The following is a 23,282-nucleotide window of genomic DNA, read 5'->3' as shown; positions in this document are numbered from 1 at the left end:
AAGTTTGGAATATTTTTCAAATACTTATGTAAATTTCCCTTTGATATGATAATTTAGTTTTATAGCATATGAATATTTTTGGCTTATTTGATACTTAAGTCAGTTATATTAGCAAATGTTTTTTATACTGCAAGCAGAAAAAGAATTCAGTGATGAGCTTAGGAAGAGAAAGCATAAATCAAACGTCCTTACAAAAGTTTACATAAGTAAATATTCCATGATTTCAAATTATGATGTCTTTGGCATTAAAACTAAAATACACAAACATGCACACACGTCAGTCGTATTAATATTGATATCAACTTATATTGAATTAGTCGTATTAATATTGATATCAACTTATATTGAATTAGTCGTATTAATATTGATATCAACTTATATTGAATTAGTTGTATTAATATTGATATCAACTTATATTGAATTAGTTGTATTAATATTGATATCAACTTATATTGAATTAGTTGTATTAATATTGATATTAACTTATATTGAATTAGTTGTATTAATATTGATATCAACTTATATTGAATTAGTTGTATTAATATTGATATCAACTTATATTGAATTAGTTGTATTAATATTGATATCAACTTATATTGAATTAGTCATATTAATATTGATATCAACTTATATTGAATTAGTTGTATTAATATTGATATCAACTTATATTGAATTAGTCATATTAATATTGATATCAACTTATATTGAATTAGTTGTATTAATATTGATATCAACTTATATTGAATTAGTTGTATTAATATTGATATCAACTTATATTGAATTAGTTGTATTAATATTGATATCAACTTATATTCAATTAGTTGTATCAATATTGATATCAACTTATATTGAATTAGTCGTATTAATATTGATATCAACTTATATTGAATTAGTTGTATTAATATTGATATCAACTTATATTGAATTAGTCGTATTAATATTGATATCAACTTATATTGAATTAGTCGTATTAATATTGATATCAACATATATTGAATTAGTTGTATTAATATTGATATCAACTTATATTGAATTAGTCGTATTAATATTGATATCAACTTATATTGAATTAGTTGTATTAATATTGATATCAACTTATATTGAATTAGTTGTATTAATATTGATATCAACTTATATTGAATTAGTTGTATTAATATTGATATCAACTTATATTGAATTAGTTGTATTAATATTGATATCAACTTATATTGAATTAGTTGTATTAATATTGATATCAACTTATATTGAATTAGTTGTATTAATATTGATATCAACTTATATTGAATTAGTTGTATTAATATTGATATCAACTTATATTGAATTAGTCGTATTAATATTGATATCAACTTATATTGAATTAGTTGTATTAATATTGATATCAACTTATATTGAATTAGTTGTATTAATATTGATATCAACTTATATTGAATTAGTTGTATTAATATTGATATCAACTTATATTGAATTAGTTGTATTAATATTGATATCAACTTATATTGAATTAGTCGTATTAATATTGATATCAACTTATATTGAATTAGTTGTATTAATATTGATATCAACTTATATTGAATTAGTCGTATTAATATTGATATCAACTTATATTGAATTAGTCGTATTAATATTGATATCAACTTATATTGAATTAGTTGTATTAATATTGATATCAACTTATATTGAATTAGTTCATCCACTTTAAAAGCTGAGAAGTGAATTTGATTCTAATCAGCTTTAATGAAAATGTCAAGAAATCCTTTGGACCGATCAGCATTTGCTGATTTCAGTAATCTATAGAAATTTTTTGAACATTTATTGTAAGCTTTTCATCTGAAATAGCCAATGAAAATGTAAGATAAGCTGAACATTTTTATTTCTACACAAAAAAATCTATTTAAATTCACTTTAATCAATTGTGTAAAGCAGATATTTTCAGTAAAGTTATTTCGATCATAGAAATAGAATTGAAATCAAATAAAATTTTATGGTTATATTTTGTATTGCATCAATTTTTGCAATAATATGGTGGGGTCAGCATTTACCCCAAGCATCCAACATTTTTAATCCAGTAATAAGATTGAGAAATTTAATTAGGAGGGGGGGGGGAATAAATAAATAAATGATGATGATGATGATCATCATCATCATCATCATTTATTTCATGATGATGATGATAGTAATAATAATAAACAAGTGATATAGTTTTAAACAAAATCTATTTAATAGAACACCATGTCCATTTGCTAGGATATCAAAAATGAACAGTTCCAAATCGAATAAATTTTTTTAATGAACACAAAAATATAAAAACACAATTTAGGATTCATTTTGATCGAATGTCACCATGAAATACTTTTTCAACGCTTCTAAAGCTTTTCCTCGATGTGAGATTGAATTCTTTTCATTTTTAGACATTTCAGCAAATGTCAAATTATAGCCATCAGGTTGAAAACAAGGATCCCAACCAAATTCTCTTGATCCGCGTGGCTCCACAATCATTCCATGTGTTTTACCAATGAACAATTTTACAGGCTCCTCGTGATGCCCAGATGAGTAAGCAAATGTACACATGGCATAAGCACTTTTATCTTCAAATCCATGCAACAGTTTATGGAGACCTACAAAGAAAAACACGAAGGCTTACATTGATACAAATGCAATAAGAAATGATGAACATCAACACTACTTTTGTCTTCTACTATGTCTCCTTTTTTGATCCATGTACAGAGTTAAAAAAGGAGTCATTTCCCAGTCATATAAGTAGAATACCCCTTGCAGGATGGGTAAAATTAACTCACAAACAGAACAGTTCTGCACAACTCTTATGTAATTTATGAAGATTAAAACAAGATATAAAAATACTAAACCTTATACCTAGAATCTTTATTCAAATGTTGGTGAAAATCCATTGCATGTTTTGGATTCTTGAAAAGATCTAAATTTAAGGCAAATCTGAAAAAAAGGAACAACATTTTCAAATGGAAGGATGTGGCCATATTGTGCTCTTTAAAACCCTTTAAAACATTTCAAAGAAATTGAAATTTGAGAAATATTAATTGATGCTCCATACTTATTTTCAAAAGTTCACACAAATCACAGGTATCCAAAAGAGCTTCCCCCTTTTTACAAAACTAAATTAAACTAAATATAACCCATATTTTGTACTCTTAAGCGAGAATCTGTATTTCAAAATTCATAATGATTGGTTAATCAGTTTAGTAGTTTTCCTTGTACAACAATATGTCAACAGCATTCACCCTAGGAAGATTGAACTGGCTTCCTCCAAAGTTGGAAGTGTCAAGGGAATATTAAATTTACAAGCGTCATCCAGTCGCATGAATATTCTGGTCAGGGAGATGACAATGTTAGGGTTTTCCAGTTCTTGCACTGTTGTCAAAGTTCTCCTATATACAGCGCAAAGTATTTCCAAATGGTCACCCATCTGGTACTGACCAGGCTCAACGCTGCTTAACTTTAGTGATCTAATGAGAACCGGTGTGTCAACATGGTTATGCTGTATACAACAATATATCTATAAACATCTACTTAACTTTATATACATGCACTCCCTAAATGATAAAGTTTTTACAAAGAAAATAATTTGCACATGTTACTTATTGTGTTTCCTAGAATATATATTCCAAAATTCATAATGATCTTTTCATCAACGTTATGGTGTAAATGGTGAAAAGAATAATGAAAAAACTCAGAACCAGTGAAATGAAAAATATATTAAACAGAAAATATAGAAACGATGTTAGCTGAACGACAAAGTTATGATTGTTTCTCTCTGAGTCTTCGGTTCAGATTGCTGAAAAGCAGAACCTGATCACTTCCAGTGATGTCAGGAATACTTCATTGTTAGAATCTGTAAGGGTGCCCCCCCCCGCCTCCCAAGTTTTTTCTTTGTAAAAGCTGTTAACATTTCTTTTATTTAGGATTGATCATTAGTGAATCGGTGACTTTCCTTTTACAAACTGACCGTCATTGTTCGTGTATTGATTGAGGAGGGTCGAGATTGAATATTTAGGATTGATCATTAGTGAATCGGTGACTTTCCTTTTACAAACTGACCGTCATTGTTCGTGTATTGATTGAGGAGGGTCGAGATTGAATATTTAGGATTGATCATTAGTGAATCGGTGACTTTCCTTTTACAAACTGACCGTCATTGTTCGTGTATTGATTGAGGAGGGTCGAGATTGAATATTTAGGATTGATCATTAGTGAATCGGTGACTTTCCTTTTACAAACTGACCGTCATTGTTCGTGTATTGATTGAGGGTCGAGATTGAATATTTAGGATTGATCATTAGTGAATCGGTGACTTTCCTTTTACAAACTGACCGTCATTGTTCGTGTATTGATTGAGGAGGGTCGAGATTGAATATTTAGGATTGATCATTAGTGAATCGGTGACTTTCCTTTTACAAACTGACCGTCATTGTTCGTGTATTGATTGAGGAGGGTCGAGATTGAATATTTAGGATTGATCATTAGTGAATCGGTGACTTTCCTTTTACAAACTGACCGTCATTGTTCGTGTATTGATTGAGGAGGGTCGAGATTGAATATTTAGGATTGATCATTAGTGAATCGGTGACTTTCCTTTTACAAACTGACCGTCATTGTTCGTGTATTGATTGAGGAGGGTCGAGATTGAATATCTCGAAAATGGAATCGATTAGGTCTTGCTCCGATTACTTGTGGGTTTGTCTGATTTGGTAAAAGCTTGCGAACATGGTTTCTACCAGTGAGACCACTGTTGGAGTGCTAAGATTAGGTGTAATTCTATACGCGTGCAAGAACTGTTGGAAGGCTTGATCTGTCGGTGAACCTTAGGCCTTTTTCAGTGCTCTTTTAAGTGTATCCACAAATCATTCCACCTGCCCATTCAATCAAGGGTGATATTGGAGAGTGTGATGTGTTAATATGGAATGTATCGCAAAAGCTTTTGAACTCTGCAGATGAAAGCTGGGTTTCATTATCACTCATGATGCAGTCTACTACACCGAAACGCGCAAACAGTTAATGTAAAAAAATTATTTTTGTTTCAGTTGTGGGCCTTTCACGCCTTAATACCTCAGGCGACTTGGTGTAACTATTGACTACGATTAAGTAATAATGGTCATCGAGATGGCTGATTAGTTTTTGGCCAAAGTTTAAACGTGATGGGTGATGCTTTTGCAGCCAGGGCACAACCTCTGCAAGAGTCGATCATCTCCATTATGTCTTTGCCCATATTAGACCAGTAAACGTAGCTTCTCATTAAGCTTTTCATCCGTTTTTTTCCATGGTGTCCCGTATGAAAATTCTGTAGAATTCTTTTCTGGGGATGTTTTGGAATTACAACTCTTTCTTGTCACAAAGAGAAAATACTTCTGGAATGTTGTTGTCCTTCATAGTGATCTTCATAGTGATCTTGCTCTTGATGTCGCAAATAAAGTTGTCTTTTACAGCTTCTCATTTATGTGTAGCCTATCATCATTTTTATTTCACAATCGCTACAAAATTATGGAATCCTCAAAATGGTTCCTTTTTCTTTGATATCAGTTTTGATAGGCCATCAGCATGGTTAATCTGTTTTGATGACAGGTACTCCAATTTAAAATTATAATTTAGTAGAATTATATCCCATCTCAATAGTGTATTGGCAATATATGTCAATAAACCTTTTTTGGAGCCGAAAATCACGAGTAACGGCTTATGATCAATTTGAAACGTAAAAGTTCTGCCATGTAAGTACCTATGAAATTTCATTACAGTGAATATGATACTTAGAGCTTCTTTTCAATTTGTGAGTATTGTCTCTTGGCTGCCAGCAGTATTCTGGATTGTTGGGTGATTGTTTTTTTGGTACCATCAGGCATTATATGTAGTATACAAGTTTTTTTTGGTACCATCAGGCATTATGTGTAGTATACAAGTTTTTTTGGTACCATCAGGCATTATGTGTAGTATACAAGTTTTTTTTGGTACCATCAGGCATTATATGTAGTATACAAGTTTTTTGGGGTATCATCAGGCATTATATGTAGTATACAAGTTTTTTGGGGTACCATCAGGCATTATATGTAGTATACAAGTTTTTTTTGGTACCATCAGGCATTATATGTAGTATACAAGTTTTTTTTGGTACCATCAGGCATTATATGTAGTATACAAGTTTTTTTTGGTACCATCAGGCATTATATGTAGTATACAAGTTTTTTTTGGTACCATCAGGCATTATGTGTAGTATATAAGTTTTTTGGGGTACCATCAGGCATTATATGTAGTATACAAGTTTTTTTTGGTACCATCAGGCATTATATGTAGTATACAAGTTTTTTTTGGTACCATCAGGCATTATATGTAGTATACAAGTTTTTTTTGGTACCATCAGGCATTATATGTAGTATACAAGTTTTTTTTGGTACCATCAGGCATTATATGTAGTATACAAGTTTTTTTTGGTACCATCAGGCATTATGTGTAGTATATAAGTTTTTTGGGGTACCATCAGGCATTATATGTAGTATACAAGTTTTTTTGGTACCATCAGGCATTATATGTAGTATACAAGTTTTTTTGGTACCATCAGGCATTATATGTAGTATACAAGTTTTTTTTGGTACCATCAGGCATTATATGTAGTATACAAGTTTTTTTTGGTACCATCAGGCATTATATGTAGTATACAAGTTTTTTTTGGTACCATCAGGCATTATATGTAGTATACAAGTTTTTTTTGGTACCATCAGGCATTATGTGTAGTATATAAGTTTTTTGGGGTACCATCAGGCATTATATGTAGTATACAAGTTTTTTTGGTACCATCAGGCATTATATGTAGTATACAAGTTTTTTTGGTACCATCAGGCATTATATGTAGTATACAAGTTTTTTTTGGTACCATCAGGCATTATATGTAGTATACAAGTTTTTTTTGGTACCATCAGGCATTATATGTAGTATACAAGTTTTTTTTGGTACCATCAGGCATTATGTGTAGTATATAAGTTTTTTGGGGTACCATCAGGCATTATATGTAGTATACAAGTTTTTTTTGGTACCATCAGGCATTATATGTAGTATACAAGTTTTTTTTGGTACCATCAGGCATTATATGTAGTATACAAGTTTTTTTTGGTACCATCAGGCATTATATGTAGTATACAAGTTTTTTTTGGTACCATCAGGCATTATATGTAGTATACAAGTTTTTTTTGGTACCATCAGGCATTATGTGTAGTATATAAGTTTTTTGGGGTACCATCAGGCATTATATGTAGTATACAAGTTTTTTTGGTACCATCAGGCATTATATGTAGTATACAAGTTTTTTTGGTACCATCAGGCATTATATGTAGTATACAAGTTTTTTTTGGTACCATCAGGCATTATATGTAGTATACAAGTTTTTTTTGGTACCATCAGGCATTATATGTAGTATACAAGTTTTTTTTGGTACCATCAGGCATTATATGTAGTATACAAGTTTTTTTTGGTACCATCAGGCATTATGTGTAGTATATAAGTTTTTTGGGGTACCATCAGGCATTATATGTAGTATACAAGTTTTTTTGGTACCATCAGGCATTATATGTAGTATACAAGTTTTTTTGGTACCATCAGGCATTATATGTAGTATACAAGTTTTTTTTGGTACCATCAGGCATTATATGTAGTATACAAGTTTTTTTTGGTACCATCAGGCATTATATGTAGTATACAAGTTTTTTTTGGTACCATCAGGCATTATGTGTAGTATATAAGTTTTTTGGGGTACCATCAGGCATTATATGTAGTATACAAGTTTTTTGGGGTACCATCAGGCATTATATGTAGTATACAAGTTTTTTTGGTACCATCAGGCATTATATGTAGTATACAAGTTTTTTTTGGTACCATCAGGCATTATATGTAGTATACAAGTTTTTTTTGGTACCATCAGGCATTATATGTAGTATACAAGTTTTTTTTGGTACCATCAGGCATTATGTGTAGTATACAAGTTTTTTTGGTACCATCAGGCATTATGTGTAGTATACAAGTTTTTTTTGGTACCATCAGGCATTATATGTAGTATACAAGTTTTTTGGGGTATCATCAGGCATTATATGTAGTATACAAGTTTTTTGGGGTACCATCAGGCATTATATGTAGTATACAAGTTTTTTTTGGTACCATCAGGCATTATATGTAGTATACAAGTTTTTTTTGGTACCATCAGGCATTATATGTAGTATACAAGTTTTTTTTGGTACCATCAGGCATTATATGTAGTATACAAGTTTTTTTTGGTACCATCAGGCATTATGTGTAGTATATAAGTTTTTTGGGGTACCATCAGGCATTATATGTAGTATACAAGTTTTTTTGGTACCATCAGGCATTATATGTAGTATACAAGTTTTTTTGGTACCATCAGGCATTATATGTAGTATACAAGTTTTTTTTGGTACCATCAGGCATTATATGTAGTATACAAGTTTTTTTTTGGTACCATCAGGCATTATATGTAGTATACAAGTTTTTTTTGGTACCATCAGGCATTATGTGTAGTATATAAGTTTTTTGGGGTACCATCAGGCATTATATGTAGTATACAAGTTTTTTTGGTACCATCAGGCATTATATGTAGTATACAAGTTTTTTTGGTACCATCAGGCATTATATGTAGTATACAAGTTTTTTTTGGTACCATCAGGCATTATATGTAGTATACAAGTTTTTTTTGGTACCATCAGGCATTATATGTAGTATACAAGTTTTTTTTGGTACCATCAGGCATTATGTGTAGTATATAAGTTTTTTGGGGTACCATCAGGCATTATATGTAGTATACAAGTTTTTTTGGTACCATCAGGCATTATATGTAGTATACAAGTTTTTTTGGTACCATCAGGCATTATATGTAGTATACAAGTTTTTTTGGTACCATCAGGCATTATGTGTAGTATACAAGTTTTTTTTGGTACCATCAGGCATTATATGTAGTATACAAGTTTTTTTTGGTACCATCAGGCATTATGTGTAGTATACAAGTTTTTTTGGGTACCATCAGGCATTATATGTAGTATACAAGTTTTTTTGGGTACCATCAGGCATTATATGTAGTATACAAGTTTTTTTTGGTACCATCAGGCATTATATGTAGTATACAAGTATATAAGCTCCAATGCCATATGAGCTTGCGTCGCTTGCTACAATTATTTTCAGCAATGTATAAGAAACAGTTCTGAAGTTAGAGTTTGATTTTTTTAAACACCGTTTGACATTCAGACGTCCAATTCCAGGCTGTTTCTTTCTTTAGTAATTTAGTGGCCACATAAGTCATGCATGTTCTTTATGAAAACTTCAGTTTGCCAGTCCCAAAAAGCTTTGAAATGCTTTTACAATATCAGAAGCAAACATGTTCCTTATGATTTCTGCTCTCTCAGGGTCAGGGCATCTTCCATTTTATTAATTATGTTACGTAGGTACTTCATCTTGTTCATGAGGAAGTCACACTTTGCTTTTTTTTACCTTAAATCCAAAGTTTTGAATTCTTTTAAAGACTTCCTGTATATGTTTATGATGCTCATCTGCAGATTTATTGGCAATAATGATGCCGTCTAAGTAGGTGCAGTCGAGACCTCCCAGCATGGTACCCATGCCTTGCTGGAAGATTAAGGTGCAACCTTGACCCCAAAGACTAACCTCTCGGACTTGTAGAGTTCCTTGTGTGTATTAATGTAAAGGAGTTTAGAGCATTCCTCCTCAATGGGGATCTGTAGAAACATGTTACTTAAATCCACCTTAGAGAATATTGTACCACCACTTTCTTGAATACCTCCTACCCAGGGGATAGTGGTAATGTTTCAGAGCCATATTCAGACTCGTGGAAAAATCTGCACAGACACAAATTTGATTGGTCTTTTTTGTATTGTATACAGTAGGAACAGCTCATTCACTGGTGCTTGCTTTCGTTAGTATTCTGATCTATTTCCTTATCAATTTTCTCGACTGTCGCAAATGGGACGTTTCGCATCTTCTTGGAAACAGGTAGAGTATTTTCCTTCAGTTCAAATCTGGCTAAAGCTTTACCACATCTTTTGAGTTTTGATGAGAAACCTTTTGCAAATTTTTCCTTTAACTTGTCCTTTAATTGCTTGTCCTAGCGGATGAGTTTTCTACCTTATGGCAGAATTTGTTTAACAGTTGGTCCCACAATTTAAACTGCTCCATCCAATCTGTTTCATAGAGATTTTCGGATGTTTTGTGCACAAAAACTCTTACTTTTTTGCTGGTATCATTTAATGTTACTGACAGTGTAAGTTCTCTCTCAAATTTTATCTTATCGCCTGTCATTGCATAAACTGATTTGTTAGGTCTCATCATGGTTGGTTTCTTCATTCTTTTCCATATTGAGGATTGATAGGTCTGAAGCAGAATCCAGCTGTAAATCCATTTCCTTGTTGTTATACTTCTGCTGCTTCCTCTGATTCACTTGTGGGACCCTGTTATTATTTCTGTTCTTTCTCCAATCTGTCAATTTATGGCCTTTTCTGCCACATTCATTGCATGTTTTATTTTTGTAAAAACAGTTTATAGACTAATATTGTCTAGTGCAACGACTGCATTGACTTGTGGACGATTTTGGTTTGGAGATTGGATGATGTCTCCCTGGTTTTCTTCTCATTTACTTTGTTGTCCCAAGAAAATAATCCTTTGATTTGTGACTAGTCCTTCGCACAAGACACGCTTGACTCCTCAATATTTCTTCAGTCATTCTTTATGCTGACTACACATTGGCAATCTTCTGCTAGCTTTAGGAGTGTGAGCCCTTGTTCGCTTTCGACTATTGAGAGAATTTGTGAAAAAGTATCATATTCGGGCTGTAAAGTTCAGATAAGAGCTTGACCGTTTTGAAGAATTCCAGTTTGCTGGTCTTTCTGGGTAACATATAGTCAATGAACTTAATGAATTTTGTGTTCCCCTAATTTCCTTAAAAGTAGGTGGACCTTTTGGCACTGCTTCAAACTTGGCAATCAACAGTGAAAAAAAGTTCTTGTATCACCTATAAAAAGCATCAAACGTCTGGTATGTAGGTGAACGTTTCAATGAAATTCCATTTGGTGTTTTGGGAGAAAAGCTGTGCTGTTATCACTGTGTTCCATCCTGTTCAACATTTTTAAGAGCAATTCCTCTTGTCTCTTCTACTGAAGTACCAATTTCTCCTCCAAGATTTTTTGCCGTTGTTGCTGTTTATCTACTTGTTCCCACGCTTCTATCACATTTCTTCTTCCTCCTCGTGAACTGCATACAGGAAAAGTTGTTGCTGAAACTGCTGTTGAAAATTCATAATGATTTCTTCTTTAGTTTTAGAGGAAAAAAATTTTGGTGCAAGTATGAATTTAGGTGGTACCACCTCCTAAATGGTAAAGTTTTACAAAAATAATAATGTGCCTGTATTACTCACTGGGTTATAGAAAATATAAAACCAAAAACTTATACTTATCAGTTTGGAAAAAATAATAAAAACTTTACAAATATGCACCCCTAAATTTTAATTTAAAAAAAATATACCTGTTACTATATCATTTAGAACATATATTCTAAAATTAATAATGATCAATTTATTAATTTTATGACTGGACTCTTCAAATGAAATAAAAGTAAGCCTCTGAATTTTTTTTTTTACATAGGAGTAACTACTTATCCAGGCCCAGAGGCTACTCAAGGATAAGGGTTAAAGAGTGTACAGTGGTCAAAAGGACAATATAGTTATCGTTAGAAGTGTAAATTAGGTAAATTGGATTATTTAATTTGACGATAAATTCATAGGTGAATGTGAATATAGAGTTCATTTAAAAGATGTTTTGTAAATTTTTTATTTCATAATCGTTATCTGCTAAGATAAGAATATTGTCATGTTCCTGGTATAAATGGAGGATTTAGTGATTGTAATGTATATTTTGTTTTTAATGTTTCCATCACATTCTCTGCAACACAAAGAATTTCATCATATTCAATAGATTTTCAGTTTATTAACAACTTGTCACGATTCTTTAGATGATATTGTCTATGATATGTCATATATAATGTTAAGTAAGCGTTCAACAACCAACTTGTTCTAGTTGGTGTCAGTTCATAAATATGAGCTATCTGCTCATATGCAAATTATACTTAATTTGCATATCACTACATCTTCTATAACAGAGGGGCGAGAGTATTTCTTGTACATCTTCTTGTGCCCTCCTGACCATCTTCCTTTATCTCTCTCCTTTCCCTTGGAGATCTGGATCACGTCTTTCCCTATAATCGAACTGTTCCTCTTGCGTATTCTGATCTTCCTCTCCTGACTTGTCCCATTCTACTTCTTCTAACTCGTTCCTTTCTACTTCTTCTAACTTGTTCCTTTCTACTTCTTCCTCTGGAGTCTCATTCTGCAGTAACTTTTCTGTTACATCAATAATGGGCAGCTCTGAAGGCATTTTCTCATCCGATTGTTCTCCTTGGGATCTTATTTGGTCAGCATGAGCTAGAACACTGTTCTCATTTTCTTTATTTAATATTGCAGTATTATGTCCTTTCTGCATAATAAATTCTCCTGTTTTGGCTTCCGTATTCCTATTTCTTTTGTACCACATCTTTTGATTTGTGGCATATGACATAGTTAAAGGGGACCTTAATTGTCTGCCCATTAAGGCAGATGGACTTTCTGGCCTGCCTGCATATGGAATTGTTCTATAACTTAGTAATAATCTTGGTAGGAAAGCATCGATTTTCTCTTCCTGTTGCAAGCATGCTTTTATGCCCTTCTTTACTGTCTGAACCATCCTTTCCGCTATCCCATTACTTTGAGGGTGGTAGGGAGGGGGTCTTGTAAGGTCTGCATCCTATTTTTTTAGCCATTCATAAAAATCAACTTCCGCAAATTCTGGTGTGTTATCAGTCACCAATGTTTTCACTATCCTGTTTCTCAAAAATATTACTCTTAATATTTGTTTTACGGTGGTACTTTTTTATTAGGTACTCTCACTGCTCTAGGTCTACCTGAATATGCGTCTACTAATATAAATAATAGTCCTATCCCATTGACATAGGCATGATCCATTTGTACTCTGCTCCATGGTTCTGCTTCTCGGGGCCACATACATATTTTCTTTTACTTGAAATTCCCGAGTTCTGTGCATTTTTGCATCTTTTTACGTAGTTCTCTACATCTCTTGAGTACCCCAGCCACCATGCTTCTAATTTTAATCTTCTTTGCGTAGCTGCTACTCCACAATGTACGTCATCATGTACACTTTTTATAACCTGTCTCCTTTGTGTTTCTGGAGGAACTACCAAGTCTCCATTACATATTACCCCGTTTTCTATAGTCAGTTTATGTCTTATTTCTTTGAATGGTCTTTCAGCCATTGAACAATTTCCCTATTCTCTTTTATCCTCAACACTATTCTGTTTAACACTGGGTCATTTGTAGCTTCAGTAGCCATTTTATCTACAGATATTACATCGGTTTCTACAAGGTGAAGGAATGAGAGACGCTCAAGGGTACAAAAATAAGAATTGTCCCAGTCGTGAAGGATTTCTCCTCCACCGAAAGAGAACAAGAAATGGAAGTGCGGCATCCGAAGAACAGATGCTGCACTTTGATCCTGACCAAAAGGCCAAGAGTAGCGGTGAACCCGTGGAAAAAGAAAGGGAAAACAGGCAGCTGTAAACGACGAAAAGAAGAGAAAAAAAGATAAGATCGTAGCTTATGGTGGAAGAACGTGATGACGTTAAATTGGCCATGACAGCCCGTGGGTGGCGAGGATACCAATGAAATTCTGATCTACAAAGCAAACAGTCGCCGAACAGCGGGGCGACACGTGACCCTATTGAAAAAGACGCGTGGCCTTTGTGGAATCGGATTCAGCTGTTTTTATGTCCTCTCAAAAATAATTAAGTTAGGCATCTCTGTTTTTATGTCCTGTCAAGTTCCATTAGGAAACAACCGAATGCCAACAGAGAAAGAAAGACAGCTCCTTTTTTGGGTATAGACCGCCTGGCGAAGATTTGACGGACAGTGATCCCTTAATTCTGATTGGCCAACGACCTGAAACGGGAAGAGACCCAGTCCACGCCCCCACAATATAAGCAGCGAGCCTTGAGAGAGTAAGAGAGAGAGCCTTGCTTCCTTGGGTCCGACGAACGAAGATTCCCCCATCGATTGACCCCGTCACGTAGATAATTGAGTTGTCTGTCGGAGAGAGAGAAGAGAAAACCTCGCAGTTAACAAGTGGCCAGTCCCTAACTAAACAGCTAACTGTGATTGTACCCTGATTGAATACAAAGAAGTTTAAACAAAAAGAAACGCTTATTGACTTGGTCCCTTCAATTGTTTTTGCATGACAAGTCTGTTTTAGGAAACCGGCCATGACATCATCGCTGAGGAACCATCAGAACCGACAACCGGGGTCATTCCACCACTGGACGACGCGCGGGTGACGTAAGTGTCACATAACTGGTGTCGATGACCTGTGATACCTCGTTTCGGTAGGAAACGTGCGAACGAATTTCCACGGGCACATAATTTTTTTTCTTTCTCTCTCGAGGGCATAAGATCTCCCTGTGAGAGTGGGAATGGAAAGTTTAAAGATTGAAAAAAAAAAAGAAAAAGAAAACGAACTAAACAAGGAGGGAGAAAAAGAGAGAAAGCCAAAATTGAAAAAAAAAGAAAAAAGGAAAGAAAGTAAACTTGAAACCAAAGCGCATTTTGAAAAAAAAAAAAGAAAAAAGAAGAAGAAAAAAAAAACAAAAAAAAAAACGCCACGAGTGAAGCCAGACGACGAACTTTAATCAACTGATTATAAAGTCTGAACAGCTCGTTGGTAATTCTCACCCACCAGTCGCAGAAGAACACAAGTGCATCAGACCGGGTAAGTCTATTTTTTTTGCTGGTTCCCTCTTTTGTATGCTTTGCTTTCAGCGGCTGTCTGTGTTTTGTGTTGGGCGCTGTTACACCTTGTAGGGGGCGAGGAGTGGTAAGAGTGAAAAAAAATAGATAATAACATAATGTATTCTCAGGGAGGACTCGGGGCGGGTCAGTCGATGGGGGAAGGGTCAGAGCAGACTGTTGAGCTGCAGATGACCATGGAGCGGCCACTGTGGGGAATTAGCGTACCCGCATATGGGGGAGACCCGAGGGGAGTCAAGGAGTGGTTGGCGATAATAGAAAAAAAAAGATTAGTATATGGGTTGACCGATAGAGAAATGGTGCTGCTTGCCTGTGATGGAGCAGTCGCAGCGGCCTCAGAATACATATGCAAATGCCTGGAAAGTAACCCGGGGATAGCCTGGTCTGATTTTCGCGATCAGGTGAAGAGGAAATTCGCCGGCGAAAAGACCACAGTGCAGGCGGTGCGCGAGCTGTCTCGAATAGAGATGGCCGACGGGGAAGATGTGGATAGACTAGTCGACCGCATGCAAGAATTGGCGGTCCTGGCGTATCTGGTGACCGAACACCGCGATATGCCCACAACCCAAGCAATGCTAGTGGACACGATGGTGGATGCATTGCGGGACGAAGCGACCAAAATAGAGGTGCTAAAGAGTTGCCCGGACACTCTAGAAGAAGCACGCAAAATAGCTAAGAACTATGCGTGGTTGCAGAAAAGAATAATGGGAGAGGAGTCGCGAAATAGGAGCCGGGAACTGGGGAACAGAATGAGATATGGGGCCGGAGGACTCGCCCGGGGCCAGCCTGGATTAGTGTGCTGGAACTGTGGCGGCGAGGGCCACAGGTCGAGAGAGTGCCCCACTGTCCACGAGAAGACACCCCGACATAATGGGAGAGTAAGAGTGGGCATCGTAAAGACCGAACTGAACGCGTGTCAGAAAGGAGGTAAAATTGACCGTTTCTCCTACAGCCACCAGTCCCACAGGTGTTGGCGGTGTAGAGACCCGAGACATATTAGGAGGGACTGTCCTGACCGAGGAAAAAGCCACCCGAGGGCGAAAGATCCTCTGGAGAGAGGGAATCAGAACCAAACCCCACCCCCTCGGCGAATCTGTAGAGAAAGAGAGGTAGGGCAGACAGGTAGGGTTGGAAAGAAACCACTGTCACAAGTTGCGATGCTCACGGGAGCGGGGTACCAGGAGAGAACCCTGAAACAGGAAAAGAGGAGAGCCCAGGTGTTCCCTCCGCTCACAAAAAAGGGAGAACTCACCTGTGATGTGATGATAGGAGCCACGCAGGTGAAGGCTCTGGTTGACACCGGAGCGATAATATCCCTAATAGACGCGGACGTCTGTCGGACTGTGGCAGGGAGGAGAAGGTTGTACCCGTCGGATGTGGGGTGCAGTCAGGCCGACGGTAGCTGGATGTCGGTGACAGGGAAGGTATGGCTACCCGTACGAGTGGCCGGAAAGAAAGAGAATTTCCCCCTGTATGTGGTACCCGGGCTATGCAACGAAATGATTCTGGGAGAGGATTGGCTCCGAGCGAGGGGAGCCACTCTGAGTTTTAATCCAGACGCGCTAATGGTGAGAGGGGTGAAGATACCACTAGGTGACACAAGGTCTGTCCCTCTCCCTATGGGAGCTGACAGCAACGGGAGGCTTTCCCCAAGAACGGTCGGGGCCTGTATGGGCAAGGTGGATAGCACCAAGGAACAGGGAGGAAAATTGTCCCAAGTCAAACGGGTAGCGACGTATAAGGTTAATAAGAAGGGAGTAACTCCTACAGATCCAGTTGTCCGAGAATCAGGGACGGTCCTCAAGGCGACGGCCGATAGGACTAATAGGACCAGGAAGGTCAAGAAGAAAAAAAAGGCAGCGTTTACTGGACAGTTAAGACAGGGTGACCAAGTTTGGATGAGGGAGACGGGTAAAAAGATAAAGAATCCCGGGGGTAGTCAAACGCGAGATGAGGACAGAGTTCCTGACGACTATAGGGACGACACCGAGCGACGGTTTAAGACAAGAGAGACGACCTCCATAGAGCCTAGAAATATAGAGACAGACGGAAGGTTGGAACGGGAAATTTCAGGGTTCCACTCCACCAGCTATAGGAGGTCACGAAGAGTAGGCACGGCTCGTGAAGAAAAGAGAGTGGAATGGCAGTTGACCGCAGAGTCAGCTGAGGAGTCGAACGAAGGGGATGAAGAGTGTCCAATACCCATCTCCTGGCTCCAGCAAATGGGGAGAGGTGAACCGAGGCTGCCGTTGAGGGGAGCAAGGGATTCCCTGTCCCAGGAGTAGTGTGACGTCCTTCCACCAAGGACCAGTGGGGGTCAGTAGGACAGAGACGGGAGGTTGGAGCGACATCTCCAGGTTTAAATGTGGTGCAGCTGTTTTCTCTGTGGATGCATGGAGGGCCATGTGTTCGCACTGTTGGCAGATTGTGTCGCGGACTGACCTTGGAGGTAGCTAGGGACTAAAACGGAAGGCTTCAGGGAGAGGGGCGCCGTAAATAGCAGGAAAGAACTATAAGTAATTGAGAAGTATCTCGCAGTGAGTAAATTGGCCAACGGGGAGAGTAACTTAGCACGAGAAAGTCGCGTATTGAGCGAGGGTGTCTTGGGGGAATTTAAACTGTCGAGTAGAATATCTTAAAGAAACTAACGGTGCTGATATTGTTCTGTTTTGAAAAGAAAAAGAAATTTAGAAATGCTCAGTCGAGAAGGATTTCTCCTTCACGGGATGGGGATTGAATATTGTTAGTGTAGCATTGAAACAGTTGTGGCACTTGGTCTCTGACCAAAATGGCGCTGCTGGGACAAATTATGGGACTGAAGGGCAGGATTGCCTCGGTCGGGGAGGATCTCTCCTTCACTGGATGAGAATAGTGCATGTTGGGTGTGGCGTTAGGGCAGATGCTGTACCTTGTTCCGAATGAGAGAATGCTTATGGGACAAGTGAAGTAAAGAAAGAAAGAGAGAAGGAGAAAAAGGAAAGGGAAGAGGTGAGGGAAGGAAGAGAAAAAGAAAGAAAGATGGATATGTGGATAGGATTTGTTCAATGAGGTGTGAGAAAAGAAAATCTGGAGAGTGTTTTTAATTTGCAGATAGCTGGATAAGGATGTGAGGGGGGAGATTATGAAGATGAGAATACCAACGGCCAGCCACGCGTAGCGGCCAGAGAAAAAGAAAGGTGTACGTATATGTGCGCAGTTGGGTGTTGTCATCGGGAAACCTGTAACCCCAGTATAGTGACCCCGGGAAGGTTGAGAGACGGGTTATTGAAAATACGGGTTGAGCGACTGCATGATTTAAGGTAGCCTGTGGACCTCGTTAGACAGGCACTGCAGTGCTATGTTGCACTGGGGGGGGGGGGATGCGCACCATTGAAGCACAGGCGGCCGAGCAGCTGAGCGAAAGGAGGGGGCCGGCCGGTGCAGCACCCGGTCCTAACAGGCGTGGTGGAACGAGCGGAGGACGAGTCCGTTCGGGGGGCCGCCCAAAATGGCTCTTAAAATTGTAGGAATGTAAACAAAAGACAGAAGAGGAGAGAAAACACATACACGCACACGGCAAGCAAAACAAAAAAATAAATAAATAAATAATAATTTTGCATGACACTTTCATCCTACACCTGCAGACCAAAGATAAACAAAGGTGAAAACGCGCACACAAAAAAAAAAAAGAAAATTTTTTTTTCCATTACACTTCCATCTTACACCTGTAAACCTAAGACAAACAGAGACAGAAGAAGAGGGAACGCACCCACCCACACTCACCTAACAAACAAGAGACCTTTTTTTTTTTCTTTCGTCCGCTTGTTTTGTTTTGTTTTGTTTTTTTTGTTCTGTTTTTTTTTGGGGGGGGGGGTTTCTTACAACTAATCCGGACAATTAAAACTCCAGAGACTTTATCACTTTTCTTTTGGCATGCGATTAATATATTCTCGAAAGAGGGGCTGGCTCACGATTTGCGATTTTTTTTTTTTCCCCCTTTTCTTCTCTCTCTCTCATTGAAACGGTCAGTGCAGTTGGCAATCCAGCCATCTGAGAAACAATTCACCTGGCAAAAGGTGTATTTTATGATGTAAAAGACATGTCGATGGGAGGGGAGTGGAATGAGAGACGCTCAAGGGTACAAAAATAAGAATTGTCCCAGTCGTGAAGGATTTCTCCTCCACCGAAAGAGAACAAGAAATGGAAGTGCGGCATCCAAAGAACAGATGCTGCACTTTGATCCTGACCAAAAGGCCAAGAGTAGCGGTGAACCCGTGGAAAAAGAAAGGGAAAACAGGCAGCTGTAAACGACGAAAAGAAGAGAAAAAAAGATAAGATCGTAGCTTATGGTGGAAGAACGTGATGACGTTAAATTGGCCATGACAGCCCGTGGGTGGCGAGGATACCAATGAAATTCCGATCTACAAAGCAAACAGTCGCCGAACAGCGGGGCGACACGTGACCCTATTGAAAAAGACGCGTGGCCTTTGTGGAATCGGATTCAGCTGTTTTTATGTCCTCTCAAAAATAATTAAGTTAGGCATCTCTGTTTTTATGTCCTGTCAAGTTCCATTAGGAAACAACCGAATGCCAACAGAGAAAGAAAGACAGCTCCTTTTTTGGGTATAGACCGCCTGGCGAAGATTTGACGGACAGTGATCCCTTAATTCTGATTGGCCAACGACCTGAAACGGGAAGAGACCCAGTCCACGCCCCCACAATATAAGCAGCGAGCCTTGAGAGAGTAAGAGAGAGAGCCTTGCTTCCTTGGGTCCGACGAACGAAGATTCCCCCATCGATTGACCCTGTCACGTAGATAATTGAGTTGTCTGTCGGAGAGAGAGAAGAGAAAACCTCGCAGTTAACAAGTGGCCAGTCCCTAACTAAACAGCTAACTGCGATTGTACCCTGATTGAATACAAAGAAGTTTAAACAAAAAGAAACGCTTATTGACTTGGTCCCTTCAATTGTTTTTGCATGACAAGTCTGTTTTAGGAAACCGGCCGTGACATCATCGCTGAGGAACCATCAGAACCGACAACCGGGGTCATTCCACCACTGGACGACGCGCGGGTGACGTAAGTGTCACAGGAATGCGTCTTCAAATTCCTCATCGTTTTTGTCCTTATCCTCTCTATAAAACCTCAATCTAGATAAGGCATCAATATGCGGTATCGTATTCCCTTTAACATACTCAATGTCAAAGTCGAATGCCATTAGTCTAATGGTAGCACTATATCTCAGTCCCATGATTGCTAACACACTCTACAGCATGGACGAGTGGTGATTTGGCCATAGTGTAACAGGTGAAGCCAGTCACATGCCAGTGACTGGCTTCACCTGTTATAAATGATGCCATATGACGAGGATATATTATTTTCTAGCATGGAAATAATTCTGACCCTGCCAGGTTTAAGTCGATTATGGCACGATCTGTTATAAATGTTGCCTTCAGACGAAAGATGTACTCTGAAAAAAAATCCACGTCATAACCAAAAATAATAACCACTAGACGGAAAAAAAAAAATAAAATAAGGTCCACGGTTTTTAAAAACTGAATGAACTGAAAGTTTCAGGTAGAAGAAAAAAAGAACTTTAGATGACAAATGAATAGCTAAAGGCATGATTTAAAAGAAATTTAAAAATAAAAATTAAAAAAATGGCAGACCCATACACATGTGCGCACAAAAGCAAACAAAAAGAATCACACTAAAAAAAAAATATTCAGAATCTGAAAACAAAAATTGTTTTGCACCTACGAATAAACAAAAAGTTACATTCAAAAGATCGATCCCCCCCCCCAAATGTATTGAAAAATAACCGTTCGATTAAAAAAAAGTAAGAAATGTATCCCTCTACACAAAGAAAAAAAAACAGACAAAAAATGTCTCTCTAGTAAATGCAAAGAGATATCTCTGGTTGGTTGTTTTTGTTTTACGACATATCAACCATTTTGCAGGTCATTTAATGCCGAATCTAGTTAGTTTGAGGAACGATTTTTAATGGAGTATTTTTTTTTTTTAAAGTCGGATTCTATTTAACCAATAGTTGGGACCCTAACAGGTACTACCAGTCCGGGTCAGAGTGGACCTGGGAGCAATGGCAATTAAAGGGTGGCTCCACACTCCCCAAGGCCCGCAAGGTGGGGCCTCACCATCAGATATAGTTTTAGGTCATATCCAGGACCGTTGTATAAAGGGTTCTTTTTAAATTCTTTTATAAAGGCCAATTTTTTTTAAGATATGAGAGTATGGTGTGGGGGATTGTTTTTATCAAATAACTCTTTAATATTGTTTTCTTTGTAGAATCGATTTCTTATGGTTACAAAATCAGTACATTCAATTAATATGTGTTTGATTGTGAGTGGTGTTTGACAAGGTATACAGATGGGTTGGCTTTCTTTTTTTAGGAGATATGAGTGGGTTAAGTGGGTTATAATCAGGATTCGGTTCTGGGGTTCGGGAAGGAGTGAGTCACTCTCTCGACAACAACACGTTTCTGCCCTCTTCTTTTCCGATTGACCACACCTCGCCTCTCGCCACCAATGTCACACGGCACAATCCGAACGTCAGCAATACAAAATTTTTTTCAAGAGATGTTCACGACTCTTCTCTGTACTCCCCCTGGGAATTTTTCCCTGCTTTTATATCCTCCTATCTAGAAAAAAAAAGGAAGAGACAGGAAAAAAAAATAGCCTCTCCCATCATGCTCTGCCTTCCCAAGATGCCCTTCGCATATACAAATGTGCTGGCCATCCTTTCCTTCTTCTTTCCCAAAGAGTGATGCAGATATGCCTGGTACGTTTCTTTTTTTTTTTTCTTTTCTAACCATATACCCCACACGCCCCCCCCCGATCTTTGAGATCAATAAGACACTTCATAATCCTTCATCCAAGCAGGCCTCCTCCTCTCACGTTGAGGCCTCTGGGGGACAACTTCTTGGGGGTTGACATTTTCAAGTTCACTACAGACATTCTCGTCCAGTTGTAAAGAACCACAATGTGGGGCTAAGTCGAATTGGGGTGCATCGTTAGCTTCTTAGTGGATATCGACTTCCTCCTCTTCACTGCCATCACTGCGCACCGGCAGGGACGCAGATCTAGGATATGCCGGGGAACGCCATTCACCATTACATTGTTCTTTGACTGCGTTCATGTTACAACCCCCCTTCCCCAGCGAGTGGTACATTTTGCATTGGGGGGGGGCTTTACCCACACCTCCTCACCCACTTTAATGGTAGCTTCTTCACCCTCAATTCCTACCGTTTTGTTGCACGGATGCTGCCACTTATATGCAAAGATGGCTCTATGAGGCACAGTTGTCTCATCTTGTCTGGTTTTCGGTGAGATATTGTACCAAAACACCGCCTCCATGGGTGAAATGTTGCTTTTTTCTGCAGCAGCCTTAATGGTGCGATGATTCCTCTCCACTATCCCATTGCCACTCGGCCGATATGCTGCCCTAAAAAATTGCCTTCACACACCTCTTTAAAGGCTTCTGATTGGAAAGCGGGGCCATTGTCCATTAACAGTTCCTCAACCAGCCCTCTTTCCAAAAATATTTCTTCGATGACCCCTCCGATCGCCCATGCAGCTTCTGCCCTGATCTCTCTCCATATGGCAAACTTCCCTGGTCCACAGTCGACCATCGACAGATACAGCTTATGGCGATAATGGGTCACATCAATGGCCAATCGCTTCCAGTCCTCTGCAATGTGTAACTCTCCTGCTTCATGTCAGGATGGTCCGGGGTCTATCGATTGGCACTCCTGACAGCGCTCCACTACCACCCTGACCTCCTTCTCGGTGGTTTCCGGGTAAACCTCTCTTGCCAGGAATAATGTCCGTTCTCGACTAAAGTGGTGCATTTCATGTAACTTTTTAACTTCCTCTCCTCCACAGCATACTTTCTCTCTTGCAACCAGGCCTTCTTTACCCGTGTCATCGAATCCACCTTGTTCTTTTCTGATGGGATCAGCACTACAGATACCTTCAACTGGAATTCCGCTATCAAATCTGCAAGTGCTCCAAGCCTGCGCTTGATCAGCATTTCTGCAGCACCTCTGGTCCTAACTCTCTTATCGCCAGTCACTGCTGACCTGATCTATGAAACTACCGTTGCCGAATCGGATTTGATTTCAATCGTTTTCAATCCCCACTTCAGGGCCAGATTGATTCCTTTCATAACGGCCTCCAGTTCGGCTATGTTGATATGGGAATAGTCGTTTTTCTTCCTTAACCATGCCGCATCTTCCTCAGTTACGCCTCCTATCTCTAATACGACACCCAATGCCAGACTGCTGGCATCACACCAAATCACCCCCGTGTCTCCGCCACTGACGTACCATTCCCCCTTTACTGGGTCTTCTTTCG

At 38.2% G+C, this 23,282-nt stretch overlaps 1 protein-coding gene across 1 annotated transcript in view; it reads right to left on the bottom strand.

Annotated features, from left to right (window-relative positions):
- Positions 1 to 2,196: 2,196 nt before the first annotated feature.
- Positions 2,197 to 23,282, bottom strand: part of LOC145247363 (inosine triphosphate pyrophosphatase-like) — a 246,892-nt gene continuing 225,806 nt past the window's right edge. Inside the window, exon 4 of the mRNA XM_080109043.1 lies at positions 2,197 to 2,615. Within this exon, the coding sequence (XP_079965169.1) occupies positions 2,314 to 2,615 (302 nt within the window). The 3' untranslated portion in view covers positions 2,197 to 2,313. The remainder of the gene's footprint in view (positions 2,616 to 23,282) is intronic.

The sequence above is a fragment of the Euprymna scolopes genome, chromosome 25, assembly GCF_053919585.1.
Source record: "Euprymna scolopes isolate OS-2025 chromosome 25, ASM5391958v1, whole genome shotgun sequence".
NCBI lineage: Eukaryota > Metazoa > Mollusca > Cephalopoda > Sepiida > Sepiolidae > Euprymna > Euprymna scolopes.
The sequence above is the reverse complement of the archived record's forward strand: the minus strand, read 5'-3'. Positions and strand labels throughout refer to the sequence as shown.